The following is a 23,691-nucleotide window of genomic DNA, read 5'->3' as shown; positions in this document are numbered from 1 at the left end:
ACTGGATCTGCCGATGATTTTTATTAGGTTCGGGTCGAATGGGATGAGATATTCACTGATAATATAAACATATTCGATAAAACTTTTTAAGGTTCTGTTCCGAAATATTGCAACATTTTATTACTGTGATTCCTTTTCTTATCTGCTTGTCTGCCATATTATTCTTCTAGTATTTTAATAATTTATATACCACATATATAAGTTGACAAAAATAGGGTTAAGGACCAATTTTATTTATAACAATTTTACTGAAAAAACTAAAACTATAACAACTATAACAATATAAACTACATATATAGCGAATAACACATCTCAACATAACAACCATCGAACTATGGTGCTATTTTTCTAAAATTTGTCATTTGGTTCTCATATAGGCGTTTTCTCTCATAGGCGTTTTAAAAAGGGACACTCAGAGGGCAAAAAAGACCACTATTTTATTTTTAATCTTAAAGAGTTTCACGGAATATTAGCTACTGTATTCAATCAATGCGATGCTGTTTAATTATCAGCTTGAATAAAAAAATTATAATCTAAATACTTGAACATAATAAATAATTAATTTAATAAAATCTCTATCAATTCTTACTATCATAAATTTTGCTTCGGCGTTTTACCGTGCAATTTGTCATATCAGGCTCAGGTTTTTTTGAAATACAATTATTACTAATAAATACAACTTTTGTTTGAAATACATATTCCATGGGTATATTTTTTACAAAAATCACACTGCATACAAACTTTGTATGGAACTTTGTCTGAAGAATTTGTCATCAGAGTTGGAATAACAATAATTAATTTAATAATTTTAATTTAATTTATCGCTTATAAAATTGTTTTTTCGAACTTATTTTACTTTCTGATTTACGATTTTATCATCGTTTATATTTAGCCAGTGTATGTTTAAGTGATACCTTTTTTCCCAAACGCATGCGAACTACTCTAGAGGTTGTATATAAAAAAAACATTTGAATCCTGCTTAAAAATAACAATACATCAATCAATTTAATAACGTATATTTAAAAATCATATTCAGGTATCGTGAACTAAACAACAGCGCTCAAAACCAACAAAACTAACAACGAAAAAATATGTTGCTCAAAAAATTAGCAATATGTATGTCTTTTTATCTCCTGATTTCGACGACGCCCAACTTAAAACGATGGTTGGTCATAGACCTTGTTCCCTCTCCTTTAAAATAGTATCGATAAATACTACCACACTTTACTTGTTTTTTAGATAACTGATGTAGTGGAACTTTTCAGACCCAGACCTTTAAGCCCTGCTTTACTCTATGTAAAATATTTATTAAAAGACTGCTTTACCATCGTCAAAAACGACAACGTTTGTAATTTTTTATTATCATATCTTAACAGCAATTAGAACCTTATGTCCTATAAGCTGTTGGGCTGAAACTTCTCTTTACTTTGTACTCTTTAGATGGTAACCTAATGGTTAATAATAATTTAATGGTTAATCCATATTTGATGATTTTATTATTAGATTTATCTAAAAGGGCTGACTTTTTTTATTGGTTTAGCAAAAATAGCATTGACTATTTTTACTTGAAAACATATTGCTATCTATATTTCCAACAACGTCTCTGATGACTAAATTTGACTTCACCCCTTCAACATTCACAAACAACGTACATCCAGTTGTTCTAAGGGCCCATAAATGATCTCTGCACCTTGGAACGTAAACATGATTTTCGTTTGCAAATTTCTTATTACAAAGTTAATAAAATCTAAGATATAAAAATTGCATAAATTCCTCGGTTCAACATAAAAATTCTTATTTCCATGTAAACACGTATGTTAATTTCATTCTCTATGCGACGACCGCTTGTTTCCAAGGCTAACTCTGCTGTTACTTGTGCCATGTGCCGTTGCATGCACCTGAGTTCGAAATGGAAATGGACAACTATCGTACATGTGATATCAGTTGATGATAACGACTTGTTATGCAAGTCAAAAATAATAAACGAAACAAATCACTTATTAAGAACCAGGAGTATGATATTTGGTTAAATGAAACAGATCTCATTTAAATCGTACAAGCAGTTCTTGTGGAATTAACTAACAACCATGAATTTTATCTTGAATTTAAAAAAAATAATTTTTGGTACGGGAAGTTCCAGCAATTTGCCTTAAGGCACGATGCCATGCACCACTAGTTTAGTTTTCTTCTACTTTCATACTTCCTGGTCCTACGCATCAGCTTCCAGTTCCCTGTATTTTCTCTTCTTTCGGCAACCATCAACTATCAGTTTTCTTCTTTCTCCAAATCTTTTAGTTCTTCTACTTTACCTTCAATGATGTGTATAACTTTTGTAAAGAATTGAATTTTTCTATCAATTTTATTTCATACTAGCTGACCCGGCAAACGTCGTTTTGCTAAATAAGGTATATTCTAAACCATTTCTAGAGAATCAAAAATATTAATACTTAAAGTGCATAAGGATGTGTTGTTTGAATGCTGTATACAATTAGGTATTATAAAAACAATAAACCCCCAGTCTATATTTTGTCAATACAATCAAACTGCAAGTTTTATACACTTTCTACAGAAAACATCGTATAATCCAATCCGAGTTTTTTTGGTCTTTCGGCTTATTAATTACGTTTCAAGTTTTTCAGATTCTTTTTGGATTCTGAATTTTGTGTATAATTGTGAATAATACTACTGAGCTTATACAAAATTTTCAAATTTTTGCGAGGAGAGATAAAAAATGAATTAAGTATTTCTTCTTTGACCTGCTTTTTGAAAAGTATCAAGTTACATTCGATGAATTAAAGTAAATTTAATAAAAAGTATATATGTAGAGCAGGGCGAGGCACAAAGGTCCAATTTGACTTTGAGCAAATATAAACTATATTGTGAAAACCATATCAATTATATCACAACAAATAAGACATATCAAACGAACAATTATCTGACTACGTTCAGTAAACTGACTTCTACTTCATCATTGTAGAAATGTGCTTTTTTGGTGTCTTCCAAAAATTTGTTATCTAGACCTTTTTATCCTATATGCGGGGTAACTTGTAACGGGCAGGTTTAAAGCCTTATTATAATTTTGAAGGTATTTTACAAAATAATTACATTTTTAACTAATGCTAAAACTATCAACGGAAGAAAATACTTTTATTATGGATTTTCAAAGACTACCGTTCATCTCTCCCATTTCAAAGATTATCGTTTTCAAAACAAGGTTGTAGCTGGCTATACATCTTTTTTCCTCTACTTTCAAATATTATTGTTAAACAATGCTTAACTTTACTGATTTTTGGCACATCGGTGGTGGACCTTTTTAATCCCGGGCCTTCATATATTACTATCTATTGTGCGATAAATTCTGGGAAATTATAACTGGAAAAATGTTATTCGACAAAATGTCCATTTGATCGATACCAAATTTAGGTTCTGAATTTAAATAACATAAATAAAAAATAATATAACCTAGAAAATGTTTTATAAATACCAATATGTATATAATTATACAAATGAGATCTTTCAGAGCACCGTGTTTGAGAAAAATATGCCAAAAAGTGCATTTTCATATTGACATTTCAAAAAAGTTGATTTTTTTCTAGTAACACTTGCGGCCCGTTTACTAACGTTTTTGTATGTAAATAAAACCACAAACAAAACTACTTGCTACAATTTAATCATAATTAAATAATATTCACCTAAACATCCTATTAAACATAATCGAACATCATCTGTCAAAAACGTTTGACATTTCAAGTATTAGCCACCGTCCATTGTTTTATTTACATTACGCTTCAACAAAAATTTTCAAATTAAAAATGTAAAGTTTCTACGCAGATTTGAAATATTATCTCACCTTTTGGACAATCTCTGGATTGGCACGAATTTTTCAAGACTAAGACTGGCCAAATCCATTCAGCCGTTTTCGAGTTTTATTCGGACATTTGAAATACAGCTTCATTTTTATATATAAGATTTGGAGATTCTGGATTAAATATTTGTATACATGTACTTGTATTTTACCACTTAATTATATCTTAATTACAATTAGTAAAATTTAGTCTCTTTTTCTCTAAAACTTTGTCAGAATGACTTGAAGCGTTGAAAAAAATAAATTTATCAAGTCGGATTTTCTGGCAGAACTTCTCCATCAGGAAGTTAAAGATTACTTCATTATTACTTATCACCTTCTAAAATCAGTGTTGTTCAGATGGAAGTTGTGAATAATTTCACAATAAAATTAAAATTTTAACCGGAAAATATACTTACGATAATTAGCGCCAGTTTTAATGAATTCTTCGTTTCTTTGATAATCAGCGCAAAATATAAATATGTAAATGGGGTCAAGAAGATTTTTCATGGCAAATCTTCGCGTATGCGTGAATATCAGCGCATTTTTTATATTTTATTTATGAATTAATTGATTCAATTTATATTAACAGTATCCTTGTGAATCAAACCGACCTTCTTCAATGAAATTACACAGATTTATTTTGATATATCAATTGCAGCAATAAAAATACCCAGATTGTATCGCAATTAACAGGAAATTTAGAAATTTAGAAACAAAATTATTTGTGATGTTAATGAATAAATAAACTAGATGTGAGTTGCTTTTTGCCTTGAGACAAGTTGCACGATAAATTTCCCGACATGAGTAAAATAAAGTAAATATTTGACTAAATCAGTATATGTATAATTGCATTTGCATATATATTAGTATAATTTTTAGAAAGTTGTGGAAAAATGCTGGTAGGTAATTCTGCTTATAATTAGGTGTAATTATCATTATATGGGAAAATGCGCGGAAACCCGCATTGGGATTATATAAGTTTCAATGATTCTTAAGCAAAGAAAAATAATTTTAAAAATGTACCTAAAATGACTAAGCTAACTCTGAAACATCTTCGAAAATAATTAAAATTTTGCAGAAGATCAAAATATCTTCGAATTGTTTCAACCAAAAAACCTTCACTACGGCTTGACATCCAGCTGCTCAAAGCAGGATTTGAACCCGGGACCTCTGAATTTAATATACTTCTGAATATGTAGGTCTTTTACTATTAGATGGTCTTTTACTATTAGATGGTCTTTTACCCTTTGACTATATCTGGACATTTGCGTCGTATTTTCATACCATATTCAGACATTATCGTTCTGTTAAAATTGTGCACTCAACCATGATTCAAATTGGAAGTTTTTTAAATCTGATTTAATGCATTGGCGTAATGCATTTCAAGCGGTAGAAGATAATGGCACTAAATTATCATCAGCAATTCATTATACATATGCCGCAATAATGGCAAAGATAAAAAGCAAATTGATTCAGATTGCCATTATTGGGCGGAAAAACTATGTGCATCCAAAGATGTTGAGCTCGTGAAATGCTTCCAGAAGGAGAAGATTTGATTTATGTTTTTGCCAAAAAATACGTTTATCTTATTCAATGTTTTCTCGAAGTTTCCAGTGATTCTGAGTCGTTTGACCCCAAATATGAAAAAATATGTGTGTGCGAATGTAAGATTTTTCACTTTATTTTTGCTACGGCTGAAACTCGATAAGGACTGGCGTTGATTAATTTTGCAAGAAGATCGTCCGAGACATGTTTTTTAAATTTGTAAAGAAGTGCACCATTTTTTGTCAAAGTCTCTGCAAAAAATCCTCCACCTATTTTGAAAAATGAGAAACCATAAGTAAGCTATTCATCCTATCCTATTCATCTCTCGAAATTTTGGAAACCGTGTTGACTAATTTTTTATCAAGATCAGCTAAAAATTTTAGACGATTTTAATGAAAAGTTGCACTACGATAGATTTTATGGTCTAAAATTTTAAAATATTATAAACCTACAATGAATAAATAAACTATAATATTTCATAAAAGTTTGGAGTAATTTATTTTAAGCCGCGCGCTTAAATGATTCTAATTAGAATCAACACCAGCATTTCCGTGCATTTTCCCATAATGATAATTACACCTAATTATAAGCAAAACTACCTAACAGCATTTTTCAAGCAAATACTGTCCTGATGGATGATAGTTGAATTAAATGTGTTAAATAAATTAATTTAATTTATAAAATTACAGATATTATAATACTTAAAGTTAATATACTTAAGTTAATTGTTTAAAGTATGTTTGACTATGAGAAAACGACAATTTTATTTTCGAAATGATCAGTTGAACAATTTAATTAAATAGTTAAATCTCAATTCTTATTGGTTAAGTTGATTATATATACGTTTCGGGAAGTTCATGCAACTTGCCTCATGGGAAAATGCCACTAACAACTAGTTCGCGTGATATTGAAGCTTATTTTCTATTTAGTACAATTTGGCTGAAATTTTAAACCTGAATTCTTATTAAATATATGTAATATTCTGCATTGATAAAAAAAATGCGCGGCTGGCATGTTTTAGTTTTTACATGGCGCATATTTCACCTCATATATATCATCGTGATGGTTACAAAAGGCTTCGACATCAAAAGAAAACATGAAAAATGTAGAAAATAATTAGTGAGCATGTTGCTACATAACAAACGATCCTCATCCATAATTCCTAATTATAAAATCGTATCACGTCCCAAAGAACATCCGCAAAGTCAGACGCACGAATTCTATAAAATAAATTGCAAACATTTGATTTGAATGTGCATTTGCTTGAATAATGGACATGCATAATTATGCAAAATAATCGAAAACGTAAAACGAAAGTAACTAGGTGTATATTTTTTAAAAAGACTTATAGCATGCGCTTCTACGCCATAAAAGCACAGCCCATTAATCCAAACTTTAATGATTTGCTATAATTCAACTATTTTTCGTAGGCCTCTAATATTTTAGGATATTCGTTTACATCATGAACACTATCGCCATGTTAAATTTAATTAAAAAATCTTCAAAAATCAGTAACCAAGATTCCAAATTTGAAAATCACAAACGATATTTTTCGAACCGCGTTTTTGAATTTTCATTTATAATAAATTTTTTTGAAAGTTTCATTATATTTCGAAATTAAAGTCTTATGAAGTTTAAATTTAAAAAGTTGCTTTAAATTTAACATTTTATAAATTGGAAAAGGCAATATGAACATTAACAATAATATTACTAAAAACTTTGAAATCTACTCTGTTACATCATATCCTTAAAAAAGTATTGTAATTTTTTTTATAAAAACTTTAAAATCATGTTTCTTTTCAAAAATATCAAGTTTCAGAAAATTTTGTTTCGTGTAACAATATTCAAAATATATGAAATGAAAGAGTATTCACAAATTTTTTACATCAGACGATTTACCTAATACTTTTTTAAATTATGTTTTGAAGCTATATGTAACTAATTTATTAGTGTTGTAATTTTACAAAAATATTTATCAAATATTTATTTCTAAATATTTATCAAAATATCAAACCTATCATTTTCAGGTTTTCGAAGAATCATTTTTATTTAAATCTACGACTTGGAAAACTTTTCTATGCACTAACAAATGTTTATTTGTTTATTTAATATATATTTATGATATATAAATTACACACAATCTTCCGAAAGCCAAATACTACACTCTCTTACTATTATACTTTATATTTTGCCTGAATTTATACAAAAATGTAATATATTCTGTGGCGAACTTTAAACATAATTCTGCCACATCAATATATTTTATCAATGTTAATTTCACAAATAAAAATTGCATTAAAATATCATTTGTTACATTTTACATAAAAAGTTTAAAGTATATTAATATACTAAATGATAATTATTATATGCTTAAATAGCTTCAATTACCTTACATTAAATGAAACATTTCATTATATTGAAAATAATATATTTTATTAGTAAATATAGAGTATACAAAAAAAATCAACTTCAAACTTTTAACTAAAGTTAAATATATTTCATATGAAGGAATAAACGAAAGTAAACTTTGTATTCAAAATCTTATTACACAATTCATAACAGTATTAGAATCATAATGAAAAATTAAATCATTCTTGAGTTAATTAGAACGATTGATGTCCAGCATCTCATTAACTAATTCTCCATTAGTTTCGTTAACGCCTCCTATGCTTTGTAAACTCTTAGCAACGTCTAAGACTTTTGATGTAAACAGATCTTTTTGATCTTTTGTAAATTCTTTCAAAATCGGTTTCAACGATGAAAAAAAGGCTGAATCATCAGCACAAATATCAGTGTCCGTTTGGGCAGGACCATTTTCATTATTGTCAACTGGTTCATGTTTTATTCCATTTGTTTTCACAGATTCTTTCTCATCATCTGAACTGTCAATTATTTCACAATCAGAATCAATCAAAGACTCTGAGTATTTGGGTTTTGTTCCTGAATAAGTGAATATCCTTTTATTATCTGGATTATTTATAATTATTTTATTCAAGAATGATAATAGATCATAATGTTGATACACATTTGAATTATGATCAAGCAGTTCCAACTTTCTTCTTGATCTGTATTTTATGAAAGAGTTTACCATTTTCCTCCAACGTCGTTTAACAGAACAAACTGTAATAATAAATATTTTAAATGCAAATATACATATGTAATAGATAAGTAAATTCAGAATTTCAAGTAATAATAAATAGCTTGGATGAAACAATTTCAACTTTACTGAAGGAGCATTTACTGCCTTCTGATATACAATTTAAATATTTTATTTTTAAGTCGGCATGTTAAAATTAAACATTAAAAGTGATGGTTACTTTATGAACAAAGCATGTACTAATGTGTACAGAGAAATTTATTGGAATTATTCGAGCAAATGAAAAAATCAAGTAATATTGACTCACAAATTCTTCTATGGTCTTCAGGAGGTATTCTTGGCATAATTTTATAAACTATTTGCCTCCAAGCGTAAGCACAAACTCGCTCATTCTGATAATGAATGTTTGTTGTATCCCATATACATGGATGATTACGTACTTCTTGAATAATTGAAGCACTGTCGATTATGTAGATCATAATGGAATTAAAACTTTTGGAAATATTTGGATATTCTAAATTTTTCTGCAAAAATAAGTAACTAAGTTATATATATATATATATATATATATATATATATATATTATGAGTCACACAAATATTAAGATGTAAATATGAACATAATGCATTTGATAATACTAGTTTTTTGTCCAAACTTTATTACATAAGATTGCAGACATTTAGATTAAGGCTCATCTTCAGTATATATTCTTACAGTAAAAAGTATAATAATTAACACACTATAAATTAATTATAAATTATCAACTATTTATCTATCTACGACTACTAACTTTTAACCCTTTCAATATATATGATCACGCCTTTAACTGAAGGTTGATAGTCGATCCTTAATTAAGCATAATTTATAATTAATATTTTATAAATTGTCAATAATTCTACATTTTACTGTATAATTATTGACATTACTAAAGATGAGACAAACCTTAGTCTCTAAACATAGGTAATCTTATAAAACAAAGTTTGTGCAAAAAACTGAGTGTAGTGTGTTCATATTTCAATCTCAATTTTATCTTAATATATATATATATTATATATATATATATGTTGCTAGCTGACTATTGCCTAATTATAATAAACACAATATAACTCAATGCAACGTAGTCATACTCATACATTTATCGGCAAAACAAGGCACATTCTCATGTTTCATACAAAATGCCATACTGATTAAATCAAACGCATGGCACACTATTATAATATATAAACTAATATTATAATATACTAAAGTAATATAATAATTATAATAATAATAATAATAATATACACCCTATAACATTTATTTCGCTAACTTCTAAATTTCTCTCCATAAAATTCATCGTTATTGTAATTAAAATGAAGCAAATATGTTAAGTTCATATTATCATAATTAATAAATTCACTACTGTTCAACAATTGCTTTAAACAATAATTAGATTCTTCAAAATAAAATTCACCCAAGTTTTAGTCGGCTATTAAATTAAATATGAAGTCAAAAATCTTGTGGGCTAAAGCGTGTTGTGAAGGAATTCTAATTTCAATGATTACTGAAAGATTAAATTTACTAAAATACCAATATGTATGCTCAATAATTGCGTAAATAATTGATCACTTATGTATAAGTAAATAATATATAAATATAGTAACTACATTAGCAGGATTGTCATTCCGATTCCTAGACATGATTACAAGTAATAACTAACTTACATGATAAATTGACATGTGGTAAACATTATTCAACATACTTTACCTTTTATTTCTATATCAATTACTTCGGCGACTGTTTTCTTTATACAACCTTTCAACTTCTGTACGAAATTTATTTCGTAATTTTGCTATAGTTCATATATACGATTATATCAGAATTGCTCATAACTTTCGCGTCGTTCGAATGGTTTTGGATGACAACTAAAGTAAAATAATTTGTTTATAATAACGACGTAAACGGATTAAACGTAACATTCACTTTCGTTCCATCACACGTGTTTATGCACTTGCATAAGGTTTGTTCCATAGATAAAAGAAGAGTATATGGTTTGTTCCAACTGCATCAAGATGGCAGTTTATTTATCCATGATCAGTTCCAACTGCAACTGCAATAAAGTGCTGAAAGTTTTTGTACAAAATGTCTTATTGGATGTATAATCATTGACATTTTTTATATCTTATTATTTGCAACTTATTTATATTGATATTTTAAACTAAATTATATTTAATTTTACCTTAGAACTAGTTGCAAGTAGCATTTAGCCTTAAGGCAAGTTGCATGAACTTCCCGAAATGTGTAAAAATTGACTCAATCAATCGAAATTAAAATTTAGATATTTAGATAAAATTTTCAACAATTTATTTCGAAAATAAAGTTATCGCTTTCAATTAAATCTAAACATTGCGTTTCCCAACAGAATTTTCTCAAACACATCTAAATTAACTGTAATTATATATTAATCATAGTGCACAAACACGTGTGCTTCTAAACTCTAAAATTGTAGCTCATTATTTTAAATTTCAATGAATTGATTTAACGTTTAACCCATCACATCACAAAAACATTTTTTGACACAAATTTGGACTATAATATTTTCTCAAACTTTGATGAATTAACATTAAACTATTTGTCGTAAGGCCGTAACATTTTAGTATGTTCTTTAAGACCATGATATTTATTGCCGAAAAAAGGTTCATACAAATCGGCAAGAAAATTTAACACTTTATTACAAGAAAACCGATCTTTACCAAAAACTAATCAGCACGATTCCCAACCAATATCTTTCGAACGGTTTTTGAAATTTCAAAATTAATTCAGAATTGCGAGCTAAAACGTGGACGAAATTGTTTATACTTTTCTGCTATTTGCAAAGAAACTGCTTGGCTGATTGTCGCGCAATATTGATAAATACTAGTTGTAGAATGGCTTTTAAATTTTCGAATACGGTCCAGCCGTTTTTGAGAAAACGTCGATTTACGGCAAAAAATCTATTCACATACAAACACACACATACTTTTTTTCAAATTTGTTGTCATTTGATTCAGAATGGCTTAAAACGTCGAGAAGCCTTAAAATTAGCGAATCGGAGTTTTTGATAAAAACATAAACTTCTCCTTCGGGAAGTTAATAAAAACAAATATCATTTTATTTAAACAATTTAATCGTTATGATGGTGTCAAATTGTACATGGATTCAGTCTTTTGCTGACAAAAATTCATTGATCAATATGGACAATACATTACAGAACATAGTTATATTTAGTTCCATGAAAATATGTCTTTGATTTTCTACAAATCTACAAGAAAATCCGCACTTACTTAGTTGCCAACCCAATAAAATACGTATCATTAAATTTAATAGTTGATCTGATTTTTAAAATTAATATTTCTGTTAAAAATATGTTATTTCTATGTAATCTATAAATCAATATATTTTTCGAATTCTGATGAGACGTTTAATATAAAACTAATTATTTGTTGCAAAATTCTTTCTAGGATTTAATTTTTTTTATTATAATCTACAAATTTGGATTTTTATTATTATTGCCAAATTAGCTTTAAAACTGATTTGGCAACCGATATTTAAATATCGGTTTGATATTCAAATATCAGTTTTTAGTCACTTTTCCAACAATTGCGCAGTGCCATCTATGATGGAACCGGTCAACTAATCCCTTTCCTTTTTAACTGATCTGGTAACACTAAATGTGCGAACAAAATAAAATTAGTGTTGGCAAGCCTTGACGAAAAATGTCTTTCCGCTTCTGTCGTTTGCGATAGCAAGGCAAGTTATTTTCTGTCTAAGTATTGTGATCAATATTAAGTTTACTTTGTATTATAATTGTATAATTTTATTTTAAAAAAGTATTTTAGAAATATTTTGAAGTACGTGCATAAGTGATAGCTTTCAGTATAAAGTCTTACACTTTATATACGTGTTGTATTTTGTGTGGTGTGTCGTGTGTTTGATTACATTTTTATAATTTCAGATGCCGTCTGTAACTCTTAAGGATGTTGAACAAGACAAGGTCGTCAAGGCGATCGCTGTCTTCTTAAAAAAGTAAGTTTTATTTAAGCTTCTATATAAATATCAACAGAACCTGGGTATAATTTATCCTAACCTCAAATTATTCTGTGACAGATCTGGAAAACTAAAGGTCCCAGAGCACATGGACTTGGTAAAGACCGCAATTTTCAAGGAGTTGGCTCCTTATGACCCCGACTGGTTTTATGTACGTTGTGCAGCCTTAGTTAGACACATCTACATCCGTTCACCAATTGGTGTAGGATCCGTAGCTAAAGTGTTCGGAGGACGTAAACGTAATGGAGTATCTCCTTCACATTTCCACAAATCATCAGGAGGTATTGCACGCAAAGCATTGCAAGCTTTGGAATCTTTGAAATTGGTTGAGAAACACCCAGATGGTGGCCGCAAGCTTACCGTTCAGGGAAGACGTGATTTAGATCGTATCGCTGCCCAAGTTAGGGCTAAACAAAGGGCAAGAAAAGACACCACTGGTCCTATTGTTTTGTAAATCATGTTTATATATAAATAAAAAATAAGATCTACGAGTTTCTTTCATTTTCATATAGATCTTACATTATTTCAGTGTACACTATTTCTGGTGTTTAACAATGAAAATGCTCACTCGATTTGTAAAATAAATCGATGTTTCATTGTACTCGTTAGCTTTTGAATTAAAAAAAAATCCTTCAAACATACTTTGTTTACTCTTAATTTTACACATAAAGCACTTACTGCTTTAAATATTAAAATCATATATGGTTGCCTAATAACTTCAAATAAATATAATAAAAGTAAGCTCATTGTAGTATTTATATATAGATCCATCTCTCAAATCTTTTTGTGAGAGTTAATATAATTTGGCAAGTTACATGTTTTTCAATATATATTGTTAAATTCAAATTGCTTGTGTTTCAGATTTTTGTGAACAAGTTCATATATATAGAAAATTATTAAATGAATCAGGATCATAGGAACAAAATATTTTAGTATATTTTGTGAATTTGTTGAAGCAACATGTGCTCTGAATAAGTGAAAACTAGTTATCATCTTTAACTAAATCAGTAAGTTCACATTTCTTTTTTACAAACACTAGTGATAATTAGAAATACCTATTTTTTATGAAAACTTTTATCAATTGACACCCTTGAACAATATAATAATCAAAAAGTCTTGATACCTATTGAAAGATAACAATTTTGGGTATTTCTAATTAAAAAATTTACTTGACTTACTGATATAATAATCAAGTAAATTACTAATTACTGAAAAATGTAAATCATCTTCAAAACACTTTCAGAGAAATTTCTGAAAATGTTAACATATATCTGTATAATTTAGAATATTTATAAGACATCTTTACATTTTAAACAATAATTTTTATGGCATGACTTTGGTATTATATTTATTAAAGTTTTAATATATTTTGTTAATGGGAAATTTCAATGCTACGCCAAAGTTAAGTTAGATGTATTTTTTAAATAAATAAATAATTTCCTTCTTTTAAATGAAACAAATAATTTCTTACGGACAGTATATTTCTCAGTGCATTATTTCTATCTATATTTACGTTCATTTATTAAATGGAACAGATGCCAAATTTTGGTTAATATATTCGTCTATAAATTAAAAAATAACATCTATATATAATCTGTATCAATAAATGATTGTACTTCAAGTCTACTTGATTATGGTTACAACATAATTCAGTCACAAATGAATTCTTTTATATATTCCAAAATCAATCGATTCCATTATATTGAAAAAAGGTACCATTTTATCACAAATTCAACCAAAATTAATTTTGGTTACATAAATATATTATGCTTTTGGCGCATATTTAAGTAATATTGATTCTATTATCGGGTTTTTATTAAATATTAAATACTATGTATAACTACTAATCAGTGTTACTGATTGAAAGTTTGATTAACATTCTTTTACATTTACAAGTTTATTACGTATAGTATATGAATGTTTTTTGATACATCGACAAAGAACATTTGAATTTGCTGAAAATGATTTGCATTGATCGAAATGTTAGTTTGAAACTCATTTGCACTATTATATTTATTTCAATGTGACACAATTATTCGAACTATCTTTAAATGCTTTCATAAATTTTTAAAAACAGAGAAACTGAAAATATTGGATCGAATAATTATTTTATTAAGATAGACCTAAAGTCTATTTTATTTTATCTCATGTTTTATATAGAAATTATAAAATAAATAATGATTATTAATTATATATATAGCAAATTAAATTTTTTGAGGAATATAATATATTATGTATTTAATACATTCCATTTTTGAGATATTTCATTGTGTTCTTACAAATTATATTTTATTTTTAAATTACCCTGAGTATCTCTAGCAGTATACTCTTATAATTAAAGTTTTTAGTGTTATTTTACAAAACAAATGTTAGATTACTAATACGGGTTGATAAATTGCAAGTCGTTAAAAAAAGAAAATCAGATCTGACTAATTCCTTCAAAAAATAATTGTAAATTACTTTCAGTTTAAATGTCTAAAATGAGATCTGACTAATTCCTTCAAAGAATAATTGTAAATTACTTTCAGTTTTAATAAGTTTCAACTGGTATTATGTGTATATATTTCCTTACATTCATCATTTATACTTTCATTATAAATGCTTGATTCATAAATATTCAATAATACTCTTTTCTTACGAATATAAAATATTAGAAAATAGTACAAGTCACGTTTAGCAAATTCTTTTAAAGTTCTTACCAATGACTAATTTCTTACTGTAGAACTAATTGTATGTTACTTTAATAAGTTTGAAACCGAGTATAATATAAGAAACATTTAACATTGAAAATATCTTTTGCATAAATTCCTTTGTGCTTATATATCCTACAATCTTATTTTTGAGATATTATAATTTCTCACAGTCATGAAAATTTAATCCCAAACTATTAATTATTAAGAAGACACATATTTTTAGAATAGACAAAAATAGAAATCTCGAAAGACTACTCCAAAATAGTCAACTATAAATAGTATTTTTTGAAAATAGATAGAAATTTCACATTTGTGTGCGTAACAATTATAGAATTAATTATTAAAAAATATGAATTAAATAAGAAATCTATAAAACTAATTGTGTTTATATCATTAACACTTACAATAATATTATATTGTTTGACTTTTTCTTGACTAGTATACTTATTTTTAACAAGTTTTAATTGCACAGCATTAAATCTGCAATTAAACAGATTGTTTCCTTAAATGCCCTCCAAGAGTTTTCTTCGGGTAGAATTGTTCAATTCGAATGTTCTGTAAACAATGATGCAAATTAGTCAAATAATCAAAAATTAAATTGAAGTTATATTTCTAATTAAATTTCCGTTGCTCATAGGACTCAAAAGTCAATAATATTGAATATAAATGCATTGTTCATTTAGGACAAAGGTTTTTATATGCTATCCATTAAAATTTACTTACTGGTTCATCATGCAGGTTTCCGTAATCCTTCCTATTCATCCAATCCTTAAGCCACTGCAGGCCTTCTTCCCAATTGGCATTATTTTGTTGATAATTAATATCATTCTCCATAATCAAGTCGTGTGACGAGTTCACATGGGGTATAAATGAGGTACCAGGACGACGATAAGGCATTCCATCTGGCATCATGGTTTGCATCATGTTGGGCTGTTGAATGCTCGGTATTCCAAGAGGAGTAGTGGGTACATATAATCCTGGACATAATATCATTGGGGCTGCAGGGTAAACTGGAATAATAAATAATTGAGAGTATGACATAATTTATGACTTATGTTACTTTGGATGCCATTAACTTTCTCACTCAAGACAAAAGTCTTTGGGCATTTGATTTTTTGGACGGAATTGTGAATTGTAATATACTAGAATATAACAAATATGCATACCATGATTCTTTTTTTTCGCGAAAATCGATTATATTAATATATAATTTTTTTACCTGGCATGGGTTGCTGTGGTTGCTGCCCATGGTGCACCATATCGCGGCCGGATCGGTACCGATATTGCTCGGGTGCCTGATGGTCTTCAGCAGGATTAAAAGCGCTTGGCATGCGCACTGGTCGCGAATATCCTTTTCCTGCACTCCCTGTTCCTGGACCACTTTCGCTTGCTGGTCCTGAACTCTGGGAAGATATATCACTCAAGGTGTCGCAGCTTGCACCACCTGATAGACATACGAGTATATCAGATTTTTTGGCCATTTTAAATTTTCATCTTGTATTTTTGAATTACCAACAAAAATGCAAAATTCAAATATCGAAATAATGAAAATTTAGTGCACTAAATTAAATTTGTCGTGTTCAATTTCGGGGACCTTTAGTGGTTCCAATCCATTTCATTGATCAGTCTATTATTTTATTTAATACAAAGGATTTTTTCGTTGAATAATTACCAGCACCAGATGTAGGACCCAAGATATGGCGCAGGGATGCTTCCATATGACGCAATCTTATAGTTTTTTCTTGCAAAATGCTTTTTGCTCTGTGAAGTTCGACTTCTGCTTCTGTTAATGACTCTTGCTCCTAAGAAATAATTTCTGTCTTTAGCATTAAAAACTTAAAATCAATTGAATAAGTAATTTATTCTGTAAGAGTTTGTGTTGAACTTTGAATCCTTGATTCAACAAAAATGTATTTGTTTATTGACCAGACCAACTGCATGGTTATCATGGAGTAGTGGCTGATTTTTGCGTATTGAAGTGTATATATAGCCACTCGTCACAAGTATAATACTTTGACTATTGGCTATTTAGATTGATGCTTTTGAAAAGGAAAAACAAAACATATTCTCAAAATTCAAGATATTTGAATATTTTGGCACCTCATCTCAAAAGCATAATTTTACCTCGATTCAGACGACATAAAATTGTTCACAGAGTTCAATGAGTATGACTCAGTTAACTGAGTAATAAAGAACTTTTAAAAATAAAGAAAATAAATATATATTTAAAAACAATATTTTTTATATAAAATTATTACTTTTGAATTTGGTGAAAAAGGGTGAAAGAAGCCAAAGGACGAATTATGAACATGCAATACCCAAATATCGTGTAAAAAATTTAGCATATCATATTTAGCATAATTTATGAATTAAAATTATAATCTTGAATACATAAAATTGATATATTATAAATATAAATTACTTACAAAAATTGATATCACTAAAATGAAGTTTCATACATGCATTATTTGAATATTACAACTTACAGCATGCCAAAAATATTTTATTTTATATTTAATGTCATGCATAACAATGATGTACTTTATCATTAGTAACATTTATTGATAAGACAATGGCCATTTTTTATGTCTATCTTTATGCAATCTACGATTCACCTGAGCCAGTTGTTCAAGTCCAGCAATTTTCTTTATTTTATTCTTAATCCTTTCCTCTTCCCTCCTCAAAGCATTTTTGGCAACCGCCACATTTTTTTGCTCAATATGAATCCTGTGTCTAATGTAGCTTATATCACTTCCAGCTGCAGAGATATCCTCATCATCTGTTAGAACATCCTTAAAAGGATATTTGTAGTGCAAAGTATCCCCGTGATTTGGTGGAACCAAGTCGATCAAAGCGTCTATTTTGCGTAAATTCTTTTTTAAAGACTCTAGGCATTCATATTTTGTTGGTTTATTGCTGGATTCGTTGTGGTTGTTGTTGTTTATGTAGCGGTAATTGTCGTCACTTTCTGATAAGTCGCCGTTGTTTGGATTCTGCTGATTTGTTTGGTTTTCGTTCGGCAAGTTTGAAGTTTTATTTGCCGCATTTTGTAAATGATCGTTTGCTATTACAGTAGCGTTTGCTTTGCGTTTTAACTTATTGTATTTTATTTTCAACATGCGGTACTTTTCCTCCAGACGTTTCTTGTCCTTGCGCTCCTGGTCGTCCTAAAAAAAATGATTGTGATAATGTAGAATGATCACATTTATGGGCTAATTATGCCGCAAAATAGTCCAATGTTATGGCAATGCTATGTTACGCTGCTTTTTTCATATAAAATGTACTAAAAATTGTCAAAACACAAGGTATACGAAGAAAGGACCTTAACATAGCGTTGCCATAACAACGCAATGATACATTTCTATTTTATCGAATTGGCTCCTAAATAATGGTAAAAAATATGATTAATTTTTGGCAAAAATCCTGTACCGATTTTAAAAAATTATAAACCGTCAGACAGATATTATTCGGATATCGTGCTGATTACCTTTTGATGTTGATGCAATTAATAAAATCAAACAACATTGAGACTAAAGTAATTTAAATTGTAAATATACCTTTTATATAAAACGAAACATCATTAATAGCTTTATAAATTTAAAACACATTTATATAATCAATATCATGCATTTGGCAACTTACCAAGACATTGGGAATATCTATCGTCTGGGTGAACTTCTCAAGACCAGTTTTTTTCTGCTCTAAATCAGTTTGTGAACTTTTGGCAAGCTGCCTCACTGCAACATCTTCGATTTTTAATTCTTTCTTTTCTAAGGGAAATTCAATTATATCATAATCCAGAAGACTTTTCATACTTATATTATTGGCATCCTGCTTTGAAATGTTGTGCATATTTGATTGGATTTGAGATTCAACTGAAGTGTCTGAACTGGTTTTACTGATTTCGTTTGATTTTTCTAATTTTTCTGTTTCTAAATTCTTTTCGTTAGATTTTGGAATAGTTTGTACTGTTTTGGAATTACTTTCTACTACTTTGGCATCTAGATTGTCAGGTATCAACAGCTTGACATAACTACCCTCAGAAATAATGTCGTCTACGTTATTGTCTAATATGTCGTTTATATCTTTACTGAAATCTATTAAATCATGCTTGGTTCTTGCGTTAGACATTTTTGAGTGGTCTTCAGAATTGGATAAATTTATGGAGATGTCGAAAGCTGTTGAATCGTCACTTTCTAAAGGAAATGCTTTTAGTGGTTCCCTAATAGACTTTTCTGAATACTCAGAATGTTTTGGTTTAGATATTTTTACTTCATCTGCTATAATAATCCTATGACTTTTTTTGTTTTTCTTTAAACTATCAGTTTCAGAATCTGTATCGATGGATAAGGGCTTCGCTTTGACCGCTTCTGTCATTTTTGAGAAGAACAAATTTCTACGCATTTGGGCTGTTTTCTTAACATCGCGATTTGAAAAACTTGCATTGCTTTTATTATCACTTCCAATGTCTGTATTGCAATAAGATAAACTAATTCCAGACTTTTGTTCATCAATTGCATGCTCTCCTAACAGATCAATTTCATTCTTTTCATCGCGATTTTTACTACTACTTAACTCAAACTTTTTCAAAAGCGAATGCATGCTGTCATCTTGCACAATTTTTTCGTTGTCTTTTATAAAAGTTTTTTTAATAAGATCGTTCTGTATACTTTCGCCATCAACACTCATTGATTTTTGGCGTATACCAGGTCGAGTGGCTTCTGCAAAACCAGTATTTAATTTTTCACTCAATTTTTTTATCTTATCTTCAAATTTGGAAGCATTTGATTTTTCATCTTTGGAATTATCAGTCTCAACATTTTTCTGTTCGCCGATTTGATTTCCTAACGGCGGCAACTTTTTAAAAGGATTCGTCAGGACAGAAAATCTGCTTTGAAGACTTTTCACAGTTCCTTGACTAGGAAATTTATCTTGACTAGATTCGTTATAAGGAAAACTATCCGATTTTCCTAAATTTTCTTTAAATTTAGCACCATTCCGATCTTGTTCATGAGATTGCACGTACCCCGTTTTCTTAATGGGTTGTAATAAAGTGTTTTTGCCAATATCCGTTTGGAAAGGATTCTTATTAAATTTTTCAGCATTAGGTCTGAAGGTCAAAATTGAAGATGCTCCATTTTCAACGTCTTTCTCGAGGTTAGATTTATCCATCATAGAAATTTTAATGTCCTTTACAAAATCAAAATCATACTTTTCACCATAACTATCCGACCTATCTGTTGAAGCAACTTTTGATTCACCATCACTCTCTGATAAACTAATTTTATAATTTTTATCCAAATTAAAATGTACGCTCTTCTCAACTAAATCACTGGACAATTTTTCAACGACTTCAGCCTTGCTGGCATTTTGTAAAAAATGTTTATCAGAAAAGCGGCCTAATCTTTTTGGCTTTGCATCAAAACTTTGAATGGGTTCGGTATTTGGAAATTTGTTAGATTTGAGAAAGGTGTTGGTTAATGTTGGATCATTTTTATAATATTCGTGATTCGAAGATATTTTTGAATTCATTTTTAATCTGGCTCTTTCCGCGTTAACCTTCTGTCTATATTTTTCGTCAACTGGATGGTCCCATTGCGTTTGACGAGTGTTTTTGTTATAATAGTAAAAAGCGCCAGTATTTTCATCGCAGCTGAAAATTAGATTTTGAAAAACTCAAATTATGATTCAGCTTAAATGGAAGAATTATTACAGAAAACATAGCGAATTGAAAAGCCCTGGGAGCATGAAACAAATGGCGCTCTCAACTAATAAGATTTGCCTTTAGACTTTAAAATTATTATACTGACTAGGGATTGGCAATCTGATAAAAATATATCATTTGCTTGTTGAATAAACTGGTTTAAATTGTTACCCATTATTTGCTTATTTATCTATGTTGTTACTTAGGGCTAATCTTACGTTTTGAAATAAAGTAAATCAATCTAATTAATTATTTTTTTACTTACACAGGTTTCCAATGTTTTGGCAATGGTTCCATCAATCCCTCTTTGGCTAGGTGGTAAAGATGTTTCTCGGAAGGATCCAGACCGATTTTCAAGGCATAACGGTCAATCTCTGTAAGTTGATTAATATTAGTTATATTTAAAATATATTTGCAATTTAGTTGTAACTTTTATAGAAGTGAAAAGGATAGCATTTTCGTAAAAAATCAAGGTTCGACGATGACGATGCCAACTTTACAGACGTGATTATTATTATTATTCGATATTGATAAAAGATATATAAAAATCCAGTATTTGGAGGGTTTTAAATATTATGTTTGGAAAAAATATGGAATTGTGTACATATAATTTCTCATATTTATTACATATGAACTTTACTAAGTTCATTAACTTATCTATTAGTTTCATATACTTTTTTGCATTGTATTTGCCATATCAATTATAAGGGACTCATGGGTCATTGTGACCCCAACATTCGTAATCAAAAAGTAATAAAAACCTTCTAAATTTTTCATATAAGCAAAAAATTAAAAAAATGTAAAATCATATCAATCATAAATTATCATCAGTTCTAAATGATTTATTAAATCAGTTTTCCGATGAAAAGCAAAAAGAGTGTATATATTTTAATTATTTTTCTCAAATTTAAATTGCTTGAAAATTTTAGACAAAGTGATGGATAGATAAGAAGGCGTTCAATAATCACGTGAGGCTTTCAGGGGGGGAGAGGTCTTGACAAAAAATCCCGAAAAATCACGAGGGAGAGGGAGAGGTGTTGTAAGATATCACGTGTATTTATTTTTTACCTAGATTTTCACAAAAAAAAAACAAAAAAATACGTTTTTTTCGTAAATTCAAAAAAATTGTTCGCGAAATTTTACGTAAATAAAGATACAGGTTGTTTGATGGGAGAAGAGGGGTAATTCTAGATATCACGACGTATCACTAAGGGGGTCCAAAAATCCCTAAAAAATCGATCACATACGCCCTAATTATGATGTATAAATATTTCTTTTAATTTTTTTTTTCATTTTTGAGAGATCTCTACACTTCCTATGGGTCCTGATGAGTGTATCAATTTCATAACAGTTCATTTATTCATTGCAATTTTTTGAATTTTCAAATAATTGATCTTTCTATTTTTTCAAAATAGTACGTTACTTAGAGTTTCTTAAATTTGAAATTAATTTTTATGCAAGTAATATGATAGCTGATAAAATTATTATTTGATTATTTTCTAATAATAAATTAATACAACAGCTCACAATCTTTTCGTAGCGCTCAAACTTGCCCCCTCTTTTTATAAAAAAAATGTTGTGCTATTTTAAATGTTTTTTAAAAATTTAATTGCATAAGTACTTGAATTTATATTATAAATAATTATCAGATTACAAATTAATATGTATTTTTATGTAAAAATGTAAATAAAAAATAATTATTTATCTATTCATTTTTTATATCATTTTAAAATGTTTGGTTTATTTTTGAAAATAATATTTTGGAAATAGCTGTAGGCCCCTCTTGCTTTGCGCACCCACAGGTTGGGAACCACTGCATTAATATCACTATGGCTTACTTTTACGTATCAGTAGTAATATTAACTAAATAATTATCTTTAATAAATGATGTAAACTAGTAGATGCCAAAAAAGTCAAAAAGTAACAATGGGACGGAAATCTAAATAAATTATGATTCATCATAATAATTCAGTATAAATTATGATTGTGTATATTTTATACACTCTCTTTAAAATTTTGTGAAAAACTCCAACATATAGCTAAAACAATTATTATAAGAAAAGTAAATTTTTAATTGTAAAAAAGATAAAAAAAAACTTTTTACAAAGACATTCATTTTTTCAGTTCAATTATAACTGAAATTTAAGCATATTTCATTATTGAATAAATGAGTTTAAAAATAGATAAAATATGAACCCTCCTGTAACAAAAATACATTCCATATGCCGGCGCTAACTTAAACAGTTGCGCCGTAACAGGAAATTATTGATTTTTTACTAAATATAGGTTATGCTATTAATACACCAAAAATAACGCAAAATTCTATAAATACTTAGTAAAAAATTATATAATTAATTCGACTTTTATTACCTTCCTGCGAAGGATTGCATGCCTCGTCAAACACTTCTGTGCAGACGATTCCGCAGGATTCGGATATTGAAGCGGATTTGCTCATTTTTGACAATATCCTTTAAGATTTTAGTCTGCCATTAAATCACTTCCAATCACTTCTATTATTGAAGTCATCGCGATTTCGATTTGACATCGCGAAAACGCGAAAGGATTAATATTATATTATTTTGACATTGTTACATCTTTCGCGCACTGCACCCTTTGCTTTGTTTTGTTTTTTTTTCGTAAACAAAAACCAGCGCGGCCATCGCGCGGGGCTTTCGGGTACTAGTTGGGGTCACATTTAGGTCACAGCTGTTTTGAATTATTCTAGATATTGCGTTTACCC

At 28.8% G+C, this 23,691-nt stretch overlaps 4 protein-coding genes across 6 annotated transcripts in view; 1 reads left to right on the top strand and 3 right to left on the bottom strand.

The window, feature by feature from the left end:
• The window catches only part of LOC113384490 (40S ribosomal protein S19a-like), a 49,878-nt gene extending 36,836 nt beyond the window's left edge, over positions 1–13,042 (top strand). The window contains exons 1-3 of one of the 3 annotated variants that reach the window (XM_026622202.1): positions 12,201–12,257; positions 12,463–12,533; positions 12,615–13,042. In XM_026622202.1, the coding sequence (XP_026477987.1) occupies positions 12,463–12,533; positions 12,615–13,008 (465 nt within the window). In that variant the 5' untranslated portion in view covers positions 12,201–12,257 and the 3' untranslated portion in view covers positions 13,009–13,042. Of the gene's footprint in view, positions 1–12,200; positions 12,359–12,462; positions 12,534–12,614 lie in introns of those variants that run through there. The other 2 variants (XM_026622203.1, XM_026622204.1) reach the window with 2 other exon arrangements.
• Positions 7,992–10,404, bottom strand: LOC113386146. The gene is made up of 3 exons (XM_026623946.1): positions 10,236–10,404; positions 8,797–9,013; positions 7,992–8,512 (listed from the first exon to the last, which is right to left on the bottom strand). The coding sequence occupies exons 2-3, from the start codon at positions 8,966–8,968 to the stop codon at positions 7,992–7,994; spliced, it is 693 nt and encodes a 230-aa protein (XP_026479731.1). The 5' UTR covers positions 8,969–9,013; positions 10,236–10,404.
• Positions 13,043–15,670: 2,628 nt separating the features above from the next.
• Positions 15,671–17,021, bottom strand: LOC113385407. Its single transcript, XM_026623254.1, has 4 exons — positions 16,920–17,021; positions 16,467–16,691; positions 15,971–16,257; positions 15,671–15,802 (listed from the first exon to the last, which is right to left on the bottom strand). Exons 1-4 carry the CDS (start codon positions 16,963–16,965, stop codon positions 15,734–15,736), a joined length of 627 nt encoding a protein of 208 aa, XP_026479039.1. The 5' UTR covers positions 16,966–17,021; the 3' UTR covers positions 15,671–15,733.
• Positions 17,022–17,805: 784 nt separating this feature from the next.
• LOC113386145 (putative leucine-rich repeat-containing protein DDB_G0290503) lies at positions 17,806–23,449 on the bottom strand. The gene is made up of 5 exons (XM_026623944.1): positions 23,322–23,449; positions 21,217–21,325; positions 20,080–20,900; positions 18,890–19,968; positions 17,806–18,414 (listed from the first exon to the last, which is right to left on the bottom strand). The coding sequence occupies exons 1-5, from the start codon at positions 23,404–23,406 to the stop codon at positions 17,806–17,808; spliced, it is 2,703 nt and encodes a 900-aa protein (XP_026479729.1). The 5' UTR covers positions 23,407–23,449.
• Between the last annotated feature and the right edge of the window lie 242 nt (positions 23,450–23,691).

The sequence above is a fragment of the Ctenocephalides felis genome, unplaced genomic scaffold (assembly GCF_003426905.1).
Source record: "Ctenocephalides felis isolate EL2017-DRISC unplaced genomic scaffold, ASM342690v1 CF-g0.4_SCAFFOLD_03571, whole genome shotgun sequence".
NCBI classification, from domain to species: Eukaryota; Metazoa; Arthropoda; class Insecta; order Siphonaptera; family Pulicidae; genus Ctenocephalides; species Ctenocephalides felis.
Note: the sequence above shows the minus strand (reverse complement) of the source record. Positions and strands in the feature narration are given on the sequence as shown.